The sequence below is a fragment of the Scyliorhinus canicula genome, chromosome 27, assembly GCF_902713615.1.
Source record: "Scyliorhinus canicula chromosome 27, sScyCan1.1, whole genome shotgun sequence".
NCBI lineage: Eukaryota > Metazoa > Chordata > Chondrichthyes > Carcharhiniformes > Scyliorhinidae > Scyliorhinus > Scyliorhinus canicula.
In genome coordinates this window covers 3,773,317-3,792,630 of record NC_052172.1, presented here as the reverse complement: position 1 = coordinate 3,792,630, position 19,314 = coordinate 3,773,317, and the positions used below count along the sequence as shown (strand labels likewise).

General features: G+C 45.1%; 1 protein-coding gene across 3 annotated transcripts in view; it reads right to left on the bottom strand.

The window, feature by feature from the left end:
• Nucleotides 1–19,314, bottom strand: part of supt5h (SPT5 homolog, DSIF elongation factor subunit) — a 75,319-nt gene that overhangs the window by 40,124 nt on the left and 15,881 nt on the right. Inside the window, exons 2-7 of one of the 3 annotated variants that reach the window (XM_038786191.1) lie at nucleotides 15,316–15,417; nucleotides 12,970–13,159; nucleotides 11,931–11,996; nucleotides 5,765–5,776; nucleotides 2,019–2,088; nucleotides 870–938 (exon numbers count right to left, since the gene is read on the bottom strand). In XM_038786191.1, coding sequence (XP_038642119.1) covers nucleotides 870–938; nucleotides 2,019–2,088; nucleotides 5,765–5,776; nucleotides 11,931–11,996; nucleotides 12,970–13,159; nucleotides 15,316–15,396 — 488 coding nt within the window. In that variant the 5' untranslated portion in view covers nucleotides 15,397–15,417. The remainder of the gene's footprint in view (nucleotides 1–869; nucleotides 939–2,018; nucleotides 2,089–5,764; nucleotides 5,777–11,930; nucleotides 11,997–12,969; nucleotides 13,160–15,315; nucleotides 15,418–19,314) is intronic. The other 2 variants (XM_038786192.1, XM_038786193.1) reach the window with 2 other exon arrangements.

The window sequence follows — 19,314 nt, the reverse complement described above, 5'->3', positions numbered from 1 at the left end:
AGGAATGAGAAGTTAGCAGGCACAAAATGACTCCGGGTGCGCAGACATCACCTTGGGGCACAGACGGCCCCGTCTGCAGGAGGGTGGATGGAACAGGATCAGAGCAAGCTAGGCAAGGCCAGTCAAAAACAGCTGGGACGATATACTCGCGAGGGGCTTATACATGGAAATGCAAGTTTGAAATCCAAGTTTAAATCTGTAAAAGGCACATTAATGTCTTCTCGTTGCCATTCTGTATTGCTGTCTGGTGACCAACCAGACTCTGGGTCACTGTTGCCTGGCCTTATATATCACGGAAGTGGGTGAAACAATTCTTCAGCCACGGAGAAGTACAATCAGGCGCTTTTTTTGTTTATAAATTTAGAGTACCCAATTCTTTTTCCAATTAAATGGCAATTTAGCGTGGCCAATCCACCTAGCCTGAATCGAACCCAGGTCCTCGGCAGGAGTGCTAACCACTGCGCCACCCTAACAAGATTGAAATCTGCGCAATATTTTAATACTAATTTGTAAATGGGGGTGTGTTAAAAGTCACAGATGCTCCAGGCTTGTCCATTTATGTTCCATGGCTCCAAGAAAGGTCAAGTAAGCTTGGTAGACAAAGGACGCTTGCCCCACCCTTTCTACAGTCCATACGGATCAGCAATAACGTGGAGCCAAGCGGCTTTCCCAATCCCCCACATTCGGCACTCGTTTCCTATTCGACAGGAATCAGGCTGTGAAATCAATTCCTTTTGTTGGCAGATCAACCCCACAGCAGTGGAAATAAACCCGTTACACCTGCCCTCAGGTTCTGCGATACAATGGGCTCAGAATCGGAACATCTGCTCATTTATTTTTTTTAAAAGAATGTCCAACAGAGTACTTACTGATCTCCTGCAGTTGGCTTGGCATACTTATTCATATAGTATTCACCAAGTTCCTCCTCCCTTTTGTCCCTGTAAAATACACAAGAGTTGTTAGCTGTGACATTCAACTGTGTGCAACACCCAAATGGGCACAAGAACATGAAGCATATAACACAATTATTTTTACATATTCAAAAGTACAGCAGCTTAACGGTTAAATTACAAGACTAGCAATCCAGAGACGCAAGTTTAAATCCCACTACAGCAATAAATCTGAAATTAACAAAAGCTAGGATCAGTAATTGTGACCCTAGAACTACCAAATGTCCATCCATTTATGGCAGAGGTTAGTGACTAGGGGCATAGATTTAAAGCGATTAGAGGGGAGATCATAGAATTTACAGTGCAGAAGGAGGCCATTTGGCCCATCGAATCTTCATCGGCCCTTGGAAAGAGCACCCCACTTCAGCCCACGCCTCCACCCTATCCCCGTAACTCAGTAACTCCACCCAAACATTTTGGACACTGAGGGCAATCCACCTAACCCGCACCATCTTTGGACTGTGGGAGGAAACCGGAGCACCCACGCAGACACGGGGAGAACGTGCAGACTCCGCACAGACAGTGACCCAAGCCAGGAATCGAACCTGGGACCCTGGAGCTATGAAGCAACTGTGCTAAACGCTGTGCTACCGTGCTGAGGGGGAAAAGATTAACCAGAGAGTTGTGGGGTCTGGAACTCACTGCCTGAAAGGGGAGTAGAGGCAGAAATCCTCAATTCATTTAAATGTCTGGACACGCCCCGACAGGGCTACGGACCAGATGCTGGAAAGCGCGATTAGTCTGGGGGCTCGTTTTTCTTTGGCCATCGCAGACACAATGAGCTGAGTGGCCTATTTTCTGTGACGTCACAAGGTTGCCTCTTGCGTCACAGGGACTTTATGCGATGAAAATGCGTGTGTTGTAATGCGTGCGCAACCATGAATTCCCATCTCAGCTGTGCCAGTGCGGGAAGGAACCAAAAGAGAAGTATGAGGATTATTCTCAAGCCAATAATGTTGGAAAGCGAGGAGCAGGTGGCCCGCTTGCTTGGCAAAAGGTGACAACATTAGAGGTGGCCATCAGAGATAACGTCCTTAAATTGTAAGAGGAAGGATGAAAAAGGATTACCTCCAGTGATTCAGCAATCTTCGTGCACCTGAATGATCTTCATCAAGGACCAGGTTGTCAATGTTGGAGGCTACAGAGTGCAATAAAGAAGATGAAGAGACAACGCAATGGCAAGCCAATAAAACCTCATTTGTCCACCAATAATTAGATAATACTGCAGGACTGAACTTCCCAATTTTTGCTCTCTCCACGTTGTAGCTCCCCTAACAATACACGGATTGAATACCTATAGGGGCAGACAGATCAACTCATGGCCCATCAACCAATGCAAGTCAGGCTCAAACCAATATTCAGGAATGAGGCTCATGATTTCCTCAACTGGAAACATTTTCAATAAGATGGAAGCACAGGACTAACCCCAAATTATGTCTTAGACAGCCACACGTAAAATTACATTCTAGGATTTTAGTTTTGTAACGGTAAATGTCGCCGTAGTCCCAAATGACCAGAGACTGCTTTGCCCTTTTGTTTTTGGGGGGGGGATTGGGATTTTAATTAAGATGGTAGCCATAGAGGAGGACCGCAACATAAGACAACTGGAACTGAGAAGCAGACTTTGTCGTTATTTTTAATCCATGCCGCCTGGCAGAAGCTGGGAGTTACTGACTCAATTTTGACCTTTACCAGAAACGAGCCAAGGCTCCAAAATTCTTTGTAAAATGCCATCAGGAAACAGGACGGACTTGCACTCGGGTTGCAAAGACAAGGACTTGTTTCCCACAAGGTGGGCATTGGGCATCCCAAGGAATAACTGATCAAAGCTTCTCCTCTACAGCAATGAGGGGCTGGTTTAGCGCACTGGGCTAAATCGCTGGCTTTTAAAGCAGACCAAGCAGGCCAGCAGCACGGTTCGATTCCCGTACCAGCCTCCCCGGACAGGCGCCGGAATGTGGCGACTAGGGGCTTTTCACAGTAATTTCATTGAAGCCTACTCGTGACAATAAGCGATTTTCATTTTCATTTCAATGACGCTGGCATTGAACTGGGGTGAGCACAGTAAGAAGTCTGACAACACCAGGTTAAAGTCCAACAGGTTTGTTTCAGATCACTAGCTATTGGAGCACTGCTCCTTCCTCAGGAGAATGAAGGAATGAAGGATTCCTCACCTGAGGAAGGAGCAGTACTCCGATAGCTAGTGATTTGAAACAGATCTGTTGGACTTCTTACTGTCCTCTACAGCAAGTACGAGAAAGTAATTTTCTGTTTTTGTTGCAGATTCCAGCCACCGCTGTAACTTGCTTTTTTTTTTTAAATTTAGAATATCCAATTTATTTTTTCCAATTAAGGGGAAATTTAGCGTGGCCAATCCACCTACCCTGCACATCTTTGGGTTGTGGGAGTGAGATCCACACAGACACGGGGAGAATGTGCAAACTCCACATGGACAGTGACCCAGAGCAGGGACCTCGGCAACGTGAGGCAGCAGTGCTAACCACTGCACCTCCGTGCTGCCCGTAACTTGCTTGTATCAAGAAAGTAATGGGTAGAACCCCTTTTCTAACTTCTGCAAACTCAATCTAGTCAGAGAACAAGTATTCCAGAAGAGTTGGCATTTTGAATTTGCCAGTTTATCAATCATCCCATATTGATCCAGTGCAATAAAGGTGCCCAGCAGAGGATGAGAGGAAAGGGGGAAGGCACTGGGATATTCTCACAGCCAAGTCAACCAGCTCTTAGGGCCTCACTTATGAAACAATACTTGCCAGAGGCAATTCACCCCTTTTCAGAAGCGGCAAATACCTGTGGAGAACTCCCAGAAAGGAAATCGAGAGGAAAGGAGAGGGGGGAGGGGGGGGGAACACCGCAAGTTGATTTATCCAGGAGCAACACCTGTGGGAGGTCACAATCCAGATTTACCATATTAAGAAAATGTTAATCAATCACCACAAAACACCAGAAAATAAGATCTGAAAACATCATCGCATTAATTTAAAAATGATTTAGATTTCCCAACTGGAGATATTTACCACAGGCTGGGCTCTAACATTGGGAGGAGACAAAAAAAATCTCATCTTGTGGGGCCATTGGCGAACCAGCCAGCATATGCAAGCGTCCTGGGAAAGGAATGCAGACGGCGCAGTAAGCAATTCCCCGTGCTGGAAATTCCCGTTGCAGTCAAGAGAAGGATGCAGAGTAACTCATCAAAGGGAGGAGGCAAAACGGATAAACATGAAGCACTGGCGGAAACCTGGGGCCAGGATTTCCATCACCTTTGGGTGAGCCGTGAATGATGCAAGATGGATTATGATTGGTGCGCTCCATGAATGAAACACCGACAAACAACCCACATTAGGGTACCAAAAATGCAATATCTCAACCCGTGCTGGATTTCTATCGTATTCAGTTAATCAATCGATAAAGCCATTTGTTTGCTGGGGATATCGGAGGCGAAACCAAAGATTCAGATGTTTGCTACGAAAGTGCTTAGTCTCATTCCGAATCTTTTTTTGTGTACATGTACACTAACAGCATCTAGCTCTGCTTCTTAGACACCTGTCTGAACTCCTCCGCTGTCTCCAAGTTGGCAGACTGCTTGCCTGAGGTCCAGTACTAGATGAGCAGAATTTTTCTCCACTTAAACGTTGCTGAGACCACAGTCTTCGGACCCCACTACAAACCCTGTTCTCCGTTCCTCCCTACAGTGACTGAGGATGAACGAGACTGTGCACAACCATGGTGCTATATCTGGTCAAAAGACGAGCTTTTAAGCACATATCCAGCAGCATTTCCACTTGATGACACCACTAACGTTCAGCTCAGCTGTTGGTGAAATTCATAATTCTTTGATATTCTAAGATCCTCCTGGTCTACCCGCTGTAAATTTGAGGCCATCCAAAACTCTGCTGCTCGCGTCCTTACTTGTACCAAGCTCCCATTCATCCGTCATCCATGTGCTCGCTGGCTGACATCTGCTCCCAGCCAAGCAACAGCTCCATTTTAAAATTCTCCTCAAATCCCTCCATGGTCTTGCGCGCTTCATCTCTGTAATCTCCTCCAACCCCACAGCCACCCGAGATGTCTGCACTCCTCCCAATTCTGCCCGCCCCCGCCCCAAATTTCTATTGTTCCATCAGAGACAGTCGGGCCCTCAGCTGTCCCCAAGCCCCGAGCTCTGGAATACCCACCCCCAGGCCTCTCTATCTCCTTTGCAGATGCTCCCTAAAATCCATCCCTTTGACAAAGCTTTCCAGCTTTCTGCCCTTTTCGGCTCGGTGTCCAATTTTGCGTGATAATGTTCCAGGGAAGCAGGACGCTTTTTCACGTTAAAAAGGTGCTGTAGAAATACATGGTGTTGTTGCTGAATTTAATTACGTGGCAGTGGAACTTGAACCATGAGTGAAACAGTCCATCGAGCAAAAAGACATTGTGTTGCTTGTAGGAACACAAAGGTGGATCAATGTGGTACAATATACAAATGTAAATCACGGCCTAACTAAAATCAACCGCAAGCTTGCATATATAAACACACCTGGGCCTTGAATTTACCCTGTGCTAATATTAGCACTGGAATATTTTAGAAATTAATGCTTTTTTTTTTTACAGCCGATCAATGTTGGCCCATTCTCCTCCAACATTCTCCTATAAAGCCCCCGCTGTTATGCCAATAGAAACGTTCATGCAAACAGATTTATTAGAGCGGAATTCCGTCAATATTCACACAGCGCAACTTCAAAGCCCTGAATCACGCGCGAGCCACCGGCCAATGAGCGTCAAACCCAAAGCAATGTATGGAAGCATGCACGTACCTTCAATTTCTTCTGTTGAGAAGGCAACACAGTAAACAGCCAAACAATATCACCAAAATCAACCACATGGTGAATGGGGAAACAAAAAAAAAATGTAAGGACAAAAAAATTAAAATATGGCACATAAGCAGGAATGTATGATGCACAATCAAAACAGAAATGAGAAATACACACGGGCAAAATGGACATGTTTTCAAAGAGAACGCCCGTAGACTGAGATGGTGAACTACTCTTACACTCAGGCTTTGTTGAGGCACACACCCTGTTAAAGCAAAACATTCTTGGTTTTCGAACAACATGCCCATTCACCTATTTGATCACGCCGATTGGAATGGAGCTCCAAGTGCCTGGATAGCTGAGGTAATACCTGCATCAGGGACACCTACAGCTGCCAATGTATATTCTGTGGTAGCTAACAGTGAAGCACTCCTGTGCCTTCGAAACACACACACACACCAAATCCCCCCAGCTGACACTTTGAATTGGTATCATAAACAGGGCAGTTTGCGCTATTGACATCACGATAGGACTCCTACAGTGCAGGAGGCCATCCAGTCGGCACCGACCCTGTGCAACAGCACCATTCCTAGGCCCACTCCCGCACCCCCACCCCATAACCTCGCCTAACCTGCACATCTTTGTGACACTAAGGGGCAATTTTAGCATGGCCAATCCACCTAACCGGCACATCTTTGGACTGTGGGATGAAACCCCACGCAGATACGGGGAGAACGTGCAAACTCCACACAATCAGTCACATTATGGGGCATGCAGGCAGGAGGAAGTTCACCTCGCTGACAAGACTTTTCATATGCGCATATTTTACGCATAAAAGCACTGATTTGGTAAAGACTCTAGCACATCCATTTGGTAGAAGTCTATCTGCAGCTTTACATGGTACCTCTGCACCAACTTAGTTCCAAACTGTTGACCTATCTAGGAAGGCAAAGGTATCACCCAACTGCAGGCCTAGACTGAGGGAAGAATCTAACTGGAAGACGTCCATTTGAATCCTTTTAACATTGTTTTATTTACCTCTTTCCCAGGTGGTTGCTTGTGTGTGAGATATTTACATATTCGCCATTTATATATGTTGCATATTTAATTATTATTAATAAAAGTTAACTGTGTTTAAATTTATAAACCTGGTGACTGCAGTTATTGGGCAGCCAAAGACCTTGGGTATGTAAAAAAAATTAAGAGTAAATTTCAACTGTGTTTCAACTCCGGGTCAAGTGGGCAAGCCCAGTGTACTATGACACCAGTAACACACACACAGGGACAAATACAGGCTCATTGTGTAAATTAGTGCACAGAATTTAGAAACAAAAGTAGAGAGACACTTCTTTTGAAGTGCGTTTTCTTAGGTTCAGTTGCCCCTTAGACAGTAGCTAAAAGGATCAAGGGTAAACACAAAACCGGTCATTTAATATGTAATAAAATGAATGACCACATAATTCAGTCATTTAATCCAGCTCGATGCAGCTGAAGCACTAACTCGTGATCTTTGAAACTAGACAAATCTACTCAGTGACCTCAAACTGACTGCCATGGTGTACAGCAATTACATAAAGTTGGGTTTATAGCTAACTTTTAGAAGTTTGGATGATAGATCCCATTTAATCACATCCTTTCAGAATACCAATCCAGTTCATCAGATATAGGAGCAGAATTAGGCCACTCAGCCCATTGAGTCTGCTCTGCCATTCTATCATGGCTGATACTGTTACCTACAATGTTACAGACCAAGACCTGGATTGTGAAATCAGCCAGAGCATCTCCTCCCTGGAACACATGACCTGGGAGTAGGATTCGGCAGTTTAGCCTCCACACCCTCAATGTGATCATGGCTGATCCCATCCTGGCCTCAACTCCACCATCCTGCCCGTTCTCCATAACCCTTCAACCCATTCCCAATTAAAAATCTGTCCAACTCCTCCTTAAATTTACTTACTGTCCCAGCATCCCCCACACTCTTGGGTAGCGAATTCCACAGATTCATAACCCTTTGGGAGAAGTAATTTCTCTTCAAATCTGTTTTAAATTTGCTCCCTTATTCTAAGATTATGACCTCTCGTTTTAGAATGTCCCACATGAGGAAGCATCCGCTCCACGTTTGTGTTATCCATACCTTTTAGCATCTTGCATACCTCAATTCTTCTAAACTCAAGAGAGTATAGGCCTAAACTGTTCAATCTCTCCTCATGCAACAAACCCCCTCATCTCTGGAATCAATCTCGTGGACCTCCTCTGAACTGCCTCCAATGACACTTCATCTTTCCTCAAATAAGGGGACCAAAACTGCACAATACTCCAGGTGCGGTCTTACCAATACCTTGTACAGCTGCAACAACACTTCCTTACCTTTATACTCTATTCCTTCTGCTATAAATGCCGAACATTCCATTCGCTTTCTTTATTACCTGCAGTACCTGCATGCTCGTTTTGTGACTCATGCACGAGGACACCCAGATCCCTCTATACGGAGCTCCCCGAAGTCTCTCCCCATTTAGATAACAAGTTGCCTTCCCATTTCTTTGTCCAAAATCCATGAACGCTCTCTTATCCACGTTAAACTCCATGTCCACATTTTGGCCACTCTCCTAACCTATCTATATCCATTTGCAAGGTTATTTTCTCATTGCAACTTACTGTCCCAACTATTTTCTGTCATCTGCAAATAGAACCTTCTATCCCTGTATCCAAGTCGTTAATATAGATTGTAAATACCTGGGACCCAAGGACCGAACCCTGTGGCACCCCACTAGCTGCATCTTGCCATCCAAAAACAGACCCATTTATCCAACTCTCCATCTACTGTCCGTCAGCCAGTCTTCTATCCAGGCTAATAAGTTACCCCCTAATCCCATGTGATTTCGCCTTGTGAATTAACCTTCTGAGCGGCATCTTATTAAACGCCTTCCAGAAGTCCAGGTATACTACATCAACAGGATCCCCATTATCCATTTTGCTTGTTAAATCTTCGATTAGTCAAACATGATTTGCCTTCATATAACCATGCTGACTCTGATGGGTAGCGCTTTGGCTTTCTAAACGTCCTGGATATCACGTCCTTGATAATTGATTGCAACAATTTTCCAAGAACAGATGTTAAACTAACTGGTCTGTAATTTCCAACATTCTGCCTCCCTCCCTTTTTCAATAAGGGTGTTACATTCGCATTTTTTCAATCCACTGGAACCTTTCCTGTGTCCAGTGAATTTTGGAATATCAATGGATCTACTATCGCCACTGCCACTTCCTTTAACACCCTCGGATGTTGGCCATCAGGCCCTGGGGACTTGTCTGCCCTCAAACGCAGAGTTTGTTGAGTACCGTTTCCCTATTGATGCGATTGTTCCAAGTTCCACCCTTTCTCTGACCACTGAAATGCCCGTTCCTATGGTAATGGTACTAGTGCCCTCCACCATGAAAAATGAGGCAAAGTATTGATTTAGCATCTCGGCCGTTTCTGTGTTCCCCACTATTAACTCACCAGTTTCATCTTCCAAGGGGCCAACATTCACCTGAGCAACTGTACCTGTGGAAGCTTTTGCTATCCTTTTTGATATTCTGAGCTAGTGTTTTTTTGTAATTTACATTAGCTTTTTTTATTACCTTTTTAGCATCTCTTTGGTTTTTTTTATAAAGTTTCCCAATCTTCCAGCGTACCACTGGCCTTTGCAATATGATATAGGTTTATTATGTCCTTGACCTTGTTTAGCCATGGATGTTTTTCCAATTAATGGGCAATTTTGTGTGGCCAATCCACCTAGCCTGCACATCTTTGGGTTGTGGGGATGAGACCCACGCAGACACTCTGCATTTAGATACAGAGTTTTAAAATTTGTTTTAATGTTAAATTTCTCTTCTCTCCTATAATTCCTTGGTGCATAAAGACATTCAACTGTTCTGTCCCTGGCTTCTATTTTCTAGTAACCATCCACCACATAGCTAACCTGCACTCTTACATCCTCATTTAAATTGGGTTTACATTCCCCTACAACTAACCTCCACCCCCCCCCCCCCCCCCTCCATTTAGAACATAAGAACTAGGAGCAGGAGATCTGGCCCCTCGAGCCTGCTCCACCATTCAATGAGATCATGTCTGATCTTTTGTGGACTCAGCTACACTTTCCAGCCTGAACACCATAACCCTTAATCCCTTTATTCTTCAAAAAACTAACTACCTTTATCTCAAAAACATTTAATGAAGGAGCCTCAACTGCTTCACTGGTCAGGGAATTCCATAGATTCACAACCCTTTGGGTTAAACCCTTTAGTTTAAAGCCCTATCTACAGCCCTAGTCACATGAATTCAACCCCATTTCTCCCACACCAATCTTTGAGCCATGCACTTACCTCCTTAATCTTATTGACCCTATGCCAAATAGCTTGTGGATCGGATAGTAATCCAGAGATTATTACCTTTGTGGTTCTGCTTTTTAATTTAGTTCCTAGCAGGGCGGCACAGTAGCGCATTGGTTAGTACTGCTGCCTCAAGGTGCCGAGGACCCAGGTTCAATCCCGGCCCCGGGTCACTGTCCATGTGGATTTTGCACATTCTCCCCCGCGTCTGCGTGGGTCTCACTCTCACAACCCAAAAAGATGTGCAGGGTAGGTTAAATTGGCCACGCTTAATTGCTCCTTAATTGGGAAAAAGAAGAATTGGGTACTCTAAATTTAGAGAGTAAAATATTAGCTCTTCATACTCTCTTAGCAGAAGCTCTGTCCTTGTTCTACCTATGCCGTTGGTACCTACATGGACCACGACAACTGGGATCTTTACCCTCCCACTCCAAGTTTCTCTGCAGCCCAGGTGAGACATCCCAAACCACAGCACCAGGCAGGCAACACAACCGTCAGGATTCTTGATCCTGGTCACCGAAAACAGTGTCGACGCCCCTGACTGATACCATCCCCCGTTTCTTTTCTCTGCCCCCAACTTGAACGGCTCCCTGTACCACGATGTTGTGGTTAGTTCGCTCATCACCCCTGCAATCTCCGTTTCCGTCCACACAGGAAGCAAGAATCTCAAACCTGTTGGACAGGGACAAAGGCTGAGGTTCCTGTTCCTCCTGGATCCCTCAAGCTGCCTCACTCTCCTGTTCCTGACCACTGGCTGAATTCAAGTTAGTTAGCCTAAGGGGGTGTGACTGCCTCCTGGAACACAGTGTCCAGGTACTTCTCCCCCTCCCAGATGTGTCGCACAATAAGTTTCACATTGACCTGAACAAGCAGAGAGACCGCACTGAAAATGTTTAATCTGAAAGAAACACCTCCACTGTCTCGGCTCCAAAATTCAGCTTCAGCTGCCAACGTTATCACGGAGACATCCCGGTTCCTCTCAGGCTTCTATCTGCTTCCTCAGCCGCGAGATTGGCAGCTCCTGGACATACCACTACTGAACAATGCCATGACCTCACCATGACGGGGATAGGAAGGGTACCTGGCTCAGTATAGTCCACTTGTTCCCTTCATAGATTTCCAAGCCTTGCACCTACAGCAGGTCTTGGAATAATTATTAATTATAATTATTAAAGCAATATGAGGAAATGTAGAGAATGAGAGATGGAGAGAGAGTAGTCAGACGGAAGGAGACTTACAGAAAGGAGAAAGAAATAAGCGAAAACATGTGGGGAAAGAGAGGGGGCAGGGAGAGCAAGAATAGAAAACACACTGGAACGGGAAGACACTTAAGAGTGGGATAGAAGCAGAGACACAGTTACAGGCAAATAACTTTTTTAAATGTATATATATATATTTTCCATCAACTGGTTGCCATCTCAAGACTAGAGTCTAGTCCAGGACGAGTATGCGAATGAGTTACTCCACCTGTGAACAAGCTGATTAAATAGACTCTGACAAATGTTTCTGCCTATAATAACGTGATAACTATTAAGTTAATGTGAATTAAATCAGTCTCTAACTTGTAAACATTTTTTTGAACAGACATAATTCCCAACAGTTACATTTTTTGGTTACTGCAAGTAACGAGGTCTTACAGGTGAATGCAGAATATAAAGGCCGCTTATTTTATACGTTGCGTTTATAAAATGCACATTGGCCCAGCACACAACAAACCAGAAAAGATGGGAAAAGGCACGTTCGTGCTAAGTTATTCATATTTCAAACTGCCGTCAGAAAAGTACATAAATGGACAAACCTTTCTCAAGGATATCCTCGGCTCCATCCTCCCACTGATCTTCATCTTCATATTCATCGTCCACATCTTTTAGGAAGAAGAACAAGAGTTCAATTTTTCCTGATATTCAATCAATCCACATTACCTTTCGAAATAAGGCATTCAAGCTTTATTAACCACGCAGTATCTTTCTCGACAATCACCTCCGTGTCTTTGGGAATGATTCTTAAGGGTGTGGAGGTGGTACCTGATTGTTAGGGAGGAATCAGTTTGGGCAGAGGCGCTTTAAAACTAAAATTATTTGTATCCAAACAAAAATCACATCTGCCAACAGAGCAAGGGAGGGCAGACAGAGGGTCTACTGTCAGAACAGTTAGGGATGGAGAGCAGTTATATTGCTAGGCCAGAGGTACAGAGCTTTTCTCCCAGCCGTTCGAATGATTGCTGAATCTTTCATGTTAAACAGAGCACTGAGCTGGCTTGCCACCCCCTTAACATGAGGACCGTTCCAATGAAGCGCATGAACCTTTTAAATTTCATCTGGCGCACAACTGTGGTAGGTGTGAAGCCAAAGGAGCATTAGACTGCTTCCTGCCAGTGCTCAAATGCTGCTGGGTAAATTGTGCCTTCACTGATTCACATGCTAGTTACACGTGTGTGCTTTGACGTGACGTTTTATGTCAGCAAGTATGGACAGCATAACTGGCTCATTGAAATAGAATGTATGTTTTCCCCACCACTGTTATATCCTTCCCTTTCAATAATCACATAAGCATGTCTTTACGTTTTACACATTAGCAATGTTTCAACAGAGTTAAGAGCAAGCACACGGAGAAATGGTGCAAATTCCAGTGAATGTGTTGCAAAGATAAAAGGTGTGTCATTCTCTCACAAAAATGTGACAATTCTAACAAAACAAATACGGCTAAGCTGAAAAGATATTCTGCAATACTGCAAACATTCGCAGACTATAAATAATGCAACTCAGTAATGAAACAAGATGATCAGAACCCCCTTTTCAGGTATGTAATCATCGAAAAATACAAGGCGAGTTCTGTACCAGCTTCATCCAAGATGAATCCTCCATGTCGTGGTTTCTTTTTGGGTCGGTCATCATCTTCTTCTTCGTCATACTCTTCCTCTTCCTCCTCCTCTTCCTCCTCCTCCTCATCCACTTCTTCAGCCTCTTCTTCTACCTCCCCTTCGCCCTCTGCTTTCTCGCTGCCCCTGCTGGCTTGCTCTTCCTCCTCCTGAATGATAATAAAACAGGTCAGTGACAAGATAGACACTCACTAAATTAAGAGGTGGCAGGGAATCTGTAAAAAAAATAAATCAGAGTTAAGAGGCTGCAAACATCTAGATAGATGGAGCAGGTGGAGGCCCTTTTCCTAGAAAGCACCTGATAGAGCTATTTTATGAAAGGAGGGAAACGCTCAAAATATTTCCACATGTGTGAGACACCAATAACAAAGCAGTGATTCAAGAGTCACTCATAGAACAAATAAAGAGGTTGGGAGGCACTTCTTTACACAGAGAATTAAAAAGCCACACAAAGCGGTTGGAGCAGATAGCCATGATGTATTTAAGGGGGCATCTGATACACATTTAAGGTAGTAGGGAATAGAATACAAGGGCAAGGTAGGAAGAGGCAGGGAGACCACCCACGTGGTGTATAAATGCCACCAGAGAGTGATTAGTTTGAATGTACTGCCCAATCTACACAATCCTGAGATATGGTATAATCAGGGGCTGGTTTAGCACAGGGCAAAATCGCTGGCTTTTAAAGCAGACCCAGGCAGGACAGCAGCACGGTTCAATTCCCGTACCAGCCTCCCCAAACAGGCGCCGGAATGTGGAGACTAGGGGCTTTTCACAGTAACTTCCTTTGAAGCCTACGTGTGACAAAACGTGATTTTCCTTTCATTTCATCAAACTGGACACCGCCATGTTTATTCTACTACAACAGAACCTGCCATTGAGATCTTCTGTCCGTGTGATAAACACCAACACCATAATCACACATTTTACCCTTCCAAACTGGAGCTTTATTTAGAAGGGAGGTTGAGCTGCATGGCACTCGTACAAGTAGCTATTCTAAAAGTGTTTGGAAAGTGTGTCAGCAGAAGAGAGGGCAGATGTTTGGGGTGCGGAGAGAAAAGAGAGAGAGATTATAGCACAGGTAAAAAAGATGGATTTTTAGGTGACTATTGAGGCAGTCAAAGGGCTTTACAGGCAGAATTCCAGAGGGCAAGATCATAAGGGCAGGCCTCTGACGACGGACTGAATGCAGCAGTGGGCCAGCAGTGATGTGAGGTCAGGGGAGCGGACAGCACGGGTGGCAATGTAAAGCTGCACAAGGTTTCTCCAGACAGCAGGTTGAGAAAATGCGAAGGTAACAAAAAAGGATCTTATTCATTCAACAGGGCAGGGTGAACCAGCAGATCATGCAAAAACACCAAGCTAAAGAGTGAGGAGACCATTACGTGGGACAGGACACCGATGAGTGAATGTTTCCATTAGCTATGGCTACTGGGGGCTGAAGACGGTGAGTTAAGATCAGTCCCCGAGATGATGCAGACTGGATTCACATCTCTTTTTTTTTTTAATGTTCCAATTAAGGGGCAATTTAGCGTGGCCAATCCACCTTACCCTGCACATCTTTGCGTTGTGGGGGTGAGACCACGGGGAGAATGTGCAAACTGCACACAGACAGTGACCCGGGGCCAGGATCGAACCCGGGTCCTCAGTGCCATGAGGCAGCAGTTCTAACCACTGCGTCACCGTGCCGCCCTGTGTACTCAGTACGCTGAATGGTGGAGTGGCCTCAATCAGCACCCTCCTCCTGTTCCTATTTCTTAAGCTGTGTTCTGGTTACATCCCATTTAGTGATCTCCGACAATCTACAAACACCACCACATGAATTCAGTTTGCTCACTGAAGAATTTGTGAAGTGTCAATACAGCAGCAGCGTACTCCACCTAGAGTTCAAAAACTAAAAACAAAAACAACTTGCATTTGTGCAGCACCTTCCATGATCACAGGGCGTCCCCAAAGCACTTTACAGCAAATGAAGTACTTTTGAGATGTCGTCACTGTTGCAGTATCGGAACATGGGGTAGATCTTTTGTCAGCTCCCACAACACGGCAATGAGAATATAATCTGTTTTTGTGATGAAGATTGGCCAGCATGCGAGTGATCTCTCCCCTCCTCTTCAAGACAATGCTACGGGATCCTTCAAGTCCACCTGAGCTGGCAGGCAGGGCCTTGGTTGAATGCCTCACCTGAAGGACAGTGTGTAGCACTCGCTCAGCAATGGAGTGCCAACCTAGATTCTTGCATTAAATACTTCATTTTCTTCAAATACAAAAGTATCTCACCGCGCAAGATTTGAACATTTTTATGTACCTCATTTTCCTCCTGCTCCTCTGCCTCGCTGCTGCGGGAACTCTCATCGTCGGTGAAGTTGCTACCTTCGCTGTCAGACATCCTGGAGCCTCAGTTGAAAACCTGAAATGGAAAGGAACCTTAAAATAAGACATGATTTGCACAACTTCCTATTTAGGTGCGTCTGTGGTTTTGTATGCAATATTTCACTTGAGTGCACAAAACAACATCGGATGGGAGGGAGGGGAAGAGTAGAAGTTGAAGACGCTTTTAAACAAGGTACCCCTGAGAAGCACACAAAAATCAAAGACATTAAATTGGACAGTGGACCAAAACAAGCAGTATTTGAGGACGTGAAAGAGAAAGAGTTAACATTGCGGTCAGTGACCTTTCATCAGGACCGACATGTGAATGACAATCCGATTTACTCCATCTCCCAGCTGAATGAGAAAATTTCTGATAACTTCAATGCACACTTCCAAGGGGGCAGCACATTAGCACAGTGGTTAGCACAGTTGATTCACAGCTCCAGCGTCCCAGGTTCGATCCCTCACTTGGTCACTGTCTGTGAGGAGTTTGCACGTTCTCCCCGTGTCTGCGTGGGTTTCCTCCGGGTGCTCCGGTTTCCTCCCACAGTCCAAAGATGTGCAGGTTAGGTGGATTGACCATGATAAATTGCCCTTAGTGTCCAAAAGAAAGTTAGGTGGGGTTACTGGGTTACGGGGATGGGGTGGAGACGTGATGAACCGGTATCCCAGATCTCTTTGTTCTGTAACTCTCCCCAACTCCCTTCCATTAACTGAGTAGGTCCTACCCTGATATGATCTACCAAAATGCATCACCTCACATTTATTCAAATTAAACTCCATCTGCCATTCAACGGCCCACTGGCCCAATTGGTCAAGATCCTGTTGCAACCTTCTTCACTATCCATTATGTCACCAATCTCGGTGTCATCTGCAAACTTACTAACCATGCCTCCTACATTCTCATCCAAATCATATATAAAAAAAACAAATAACCCATCCTTAAGGCACACTGCTGGTCATAGGCCGCCAGGTCGTAAAACCCTCCACAACCACCCTTTGGCTTCAGTCACCAAGCCAAGTTTGTACAGGAGCAGTGCAGGAGGAGGCCATTCGGCCCATCGCATCAGCACAGACACTCCAAAAGAGCCCGCAACCTGGGCCCACTCCCCCGCCCTATCCCTGTAATTAACCCCACCTAATCTACACATCTTTGGTCACGAAGGGATAAATTAGCATGGCCAATCCACCTAACCTGCACATCTTTGGACTATGGGAGGAAACCCATGAAGACACAGGGAGAATGTGCAAACTCCACACAGCCAGACAGTCACCCAAGGCTGGAATTGAACCCGAGTCCCTGGTGCTGTGAGGCAGCAGTGCTAACCACTGTGCCACCATGCCGCTGGAAGAAGAAATACACATTGTTAAAACTGAATCCTTGCACAAAATGTACCTGTGCATTAACATACGAAGGTATAAAACCATAAGATATAGGAGCAGAATTAGGCCATTTGGCCCATCGGGTCTGCTCCGCCATTCAATCATGGCTGATATTTCTCATCCCCATAACTCCTGATCCCCTTATTAATCAAGAACCTATCTATCTCTGCGGCATGTGGCACAGTGGTTAGCACTGGGACTGCGGCGCTGAGGACCCGGGTTCGAATACCGGCCCTGGGTCACTGTCCGTGTGGAGTTTGCACATTCTCCCCATGCCTGCGTGGGTTTCACCCCCACAACCCAAAGATGTGCAGGTTAGGTGGATTGGCCACGCTAAATGGCCTCTTAATTGGGAAAAAAATAATTGGGTACTCTTCAAAAAAATTTTTAAGAACCTATCTATCTCGGTCTTAAAGACACTCAGTGATTTGGCCCCCACAGCCTTCTGCGGCAAAGAGTTCCACAGATTCACCACCCTCTGGCTGAAGAAATTCCTCCTCATCTCAGTTTTAAAAGATCGTCCCTTCAGTCAGAGGCTGTGACCTCGGCTGTAGTCTCTCCCACAAGTGGAAACATCCTCTCCACGTTCACTCTATCCAGGCCTCTCAGTATTCTGTAAGTTTCAATAAGATCCGCCTCATCCTTCAAAACTCCATCGAGTACAGACACAGAGTCCTCAACCGTTCCTCATATGACAAGCCCTTCATTCCAGGGATCATTCTTGTGAACCTCCTCTGGATCCTTTCCAAAGCCAGCACTACTTTCCTTAGATACGGAGCCCTAAACTGCTCACAATACTCCAAATAGGGTCTGACCAGATCCTCAGAAGCACATCGCCCACACTTACCAGGTCTAGCATTCCCAGGACCTAGGGACCCAGGGCTGCAGTTCCTGTTCTGCTGACCGCAGCTTCTGGTGCTGCAAGGGCTACAGAACTTTCGGCCAATCAGATTGGCCAGCAGCTTTCCAACGCGGGGTTTTCTCGCAGGGGAGGGGTAGTAAGGTAACAGAGGAAGGTCCTTGCCCTTTTTGACCAGATGCCATGAGGCCTCATGGGAACCGGAGGCAACGTTGAGGACTCCCAGGGCAACTCCCTCTCAAAATGTATACCACTGTCAGTGGGACAGGCTTTATTTTACTTGTCTTTCTTTTATAATATTAAGCTCAGTCTCCATTGACGCCACAGTGATTACACATCTCATCACTCTCTCAATTTTACACTTACAGTCTCGCAAACGAATCCTAAACACATCTCTCGCTACACCTGCAAAAACTTTGAATATCTCCACTGTATACCTGATTCCACTGCAGCGTGCTGCCTCCATCCACCAATTCAACCCACCAAAGTGTGGACAGACCGAAACCGTGCATTACGTCAAATTATTTTTCCAGACTAAGAACTGACATTCCTCTTAATCAACCCTAATTCCTTCCCCCAAATATAACAAGTTTCATATGTTAATTGCAACATTTGCAACTCCAATATCAAATTAAAACACCTATGAAAATCATTCTTAAGAGTAAAGAACGTTTTGAAGCTTATTTGACTTTTAGAACATAGAACATAGAACAGTACAGCACAGAACAGGCCCTTCGGCCCTCAATGTTGTGCCGAGCCATGATCACCCTACTCAAACCCACGTATCCACCCTATACCCGTAACCGAACAACCCCCCCCTTAACCTTACTTTTATTAGTACACTACGGGCAATTTAGCATGGCCAATCCACCTAACCCGCACATCTTTGGACTGTGGGAGGAAACCGGAGCACCCGGAGGAAACCCACGCACACAGGGGGAGGACGTGCAGACTCCACACAGACAGTGACCCAGCCGGGAATCGAACCTGGGACCCTGGAGCTGTGAAGCATTTATGCTAACCACCATGCTACCCTGCTGCCCCTGTATTGCAAGAGAATGTATTGCAAGAGTTTATTTAACTTTTCTCTTGCAAGTACACCAACGCCTTGGATGTGTAATTCTTTGTGCACAGTAAGAAAGCACATCATTCCAGAAATCCCAAATTACATAAAACAGATCAAATTGAAGATTTTTTATACAAATTGCAAGGGTGAAAGAAAAGAGGATTACAAAAATAATTCAAGTGAGGGACTGAGGAAGTGGAGGAGGGAAAACTCTGCAAAAGTGAGAAAATGAGAGACATGGGGATAATAATTGGGATGGAAGAAATAAGGGAGTCAAAACGAATATAAAAATAAATGAGAACATTTAAAAGTGATCAGAAAGAAATATGCAAGGGGTCACACGGACTGGGTCAGTTTCAAAAACTTGCCAAAATATCAGTCACCTTATTTTCTAATGCGGATATATCTCAAATGCATGATTGTCAGAAAATAGTTTACATCTGGCTGTCCAATTTTAAAAGTTTGGCCTTCTTGTCCTGAGTTACAGAACATTACAGCACAGAAAGAGGCCATTCAGCTCATCTCTGCAAGAGCCACTTTCCTCCTAGCCCTGTTAATTGTCTCTCTACAGGATCTTATCCAATTCCCCTTTGAAAGCCACAGTTAAATTTGCCTCTGCCACACGT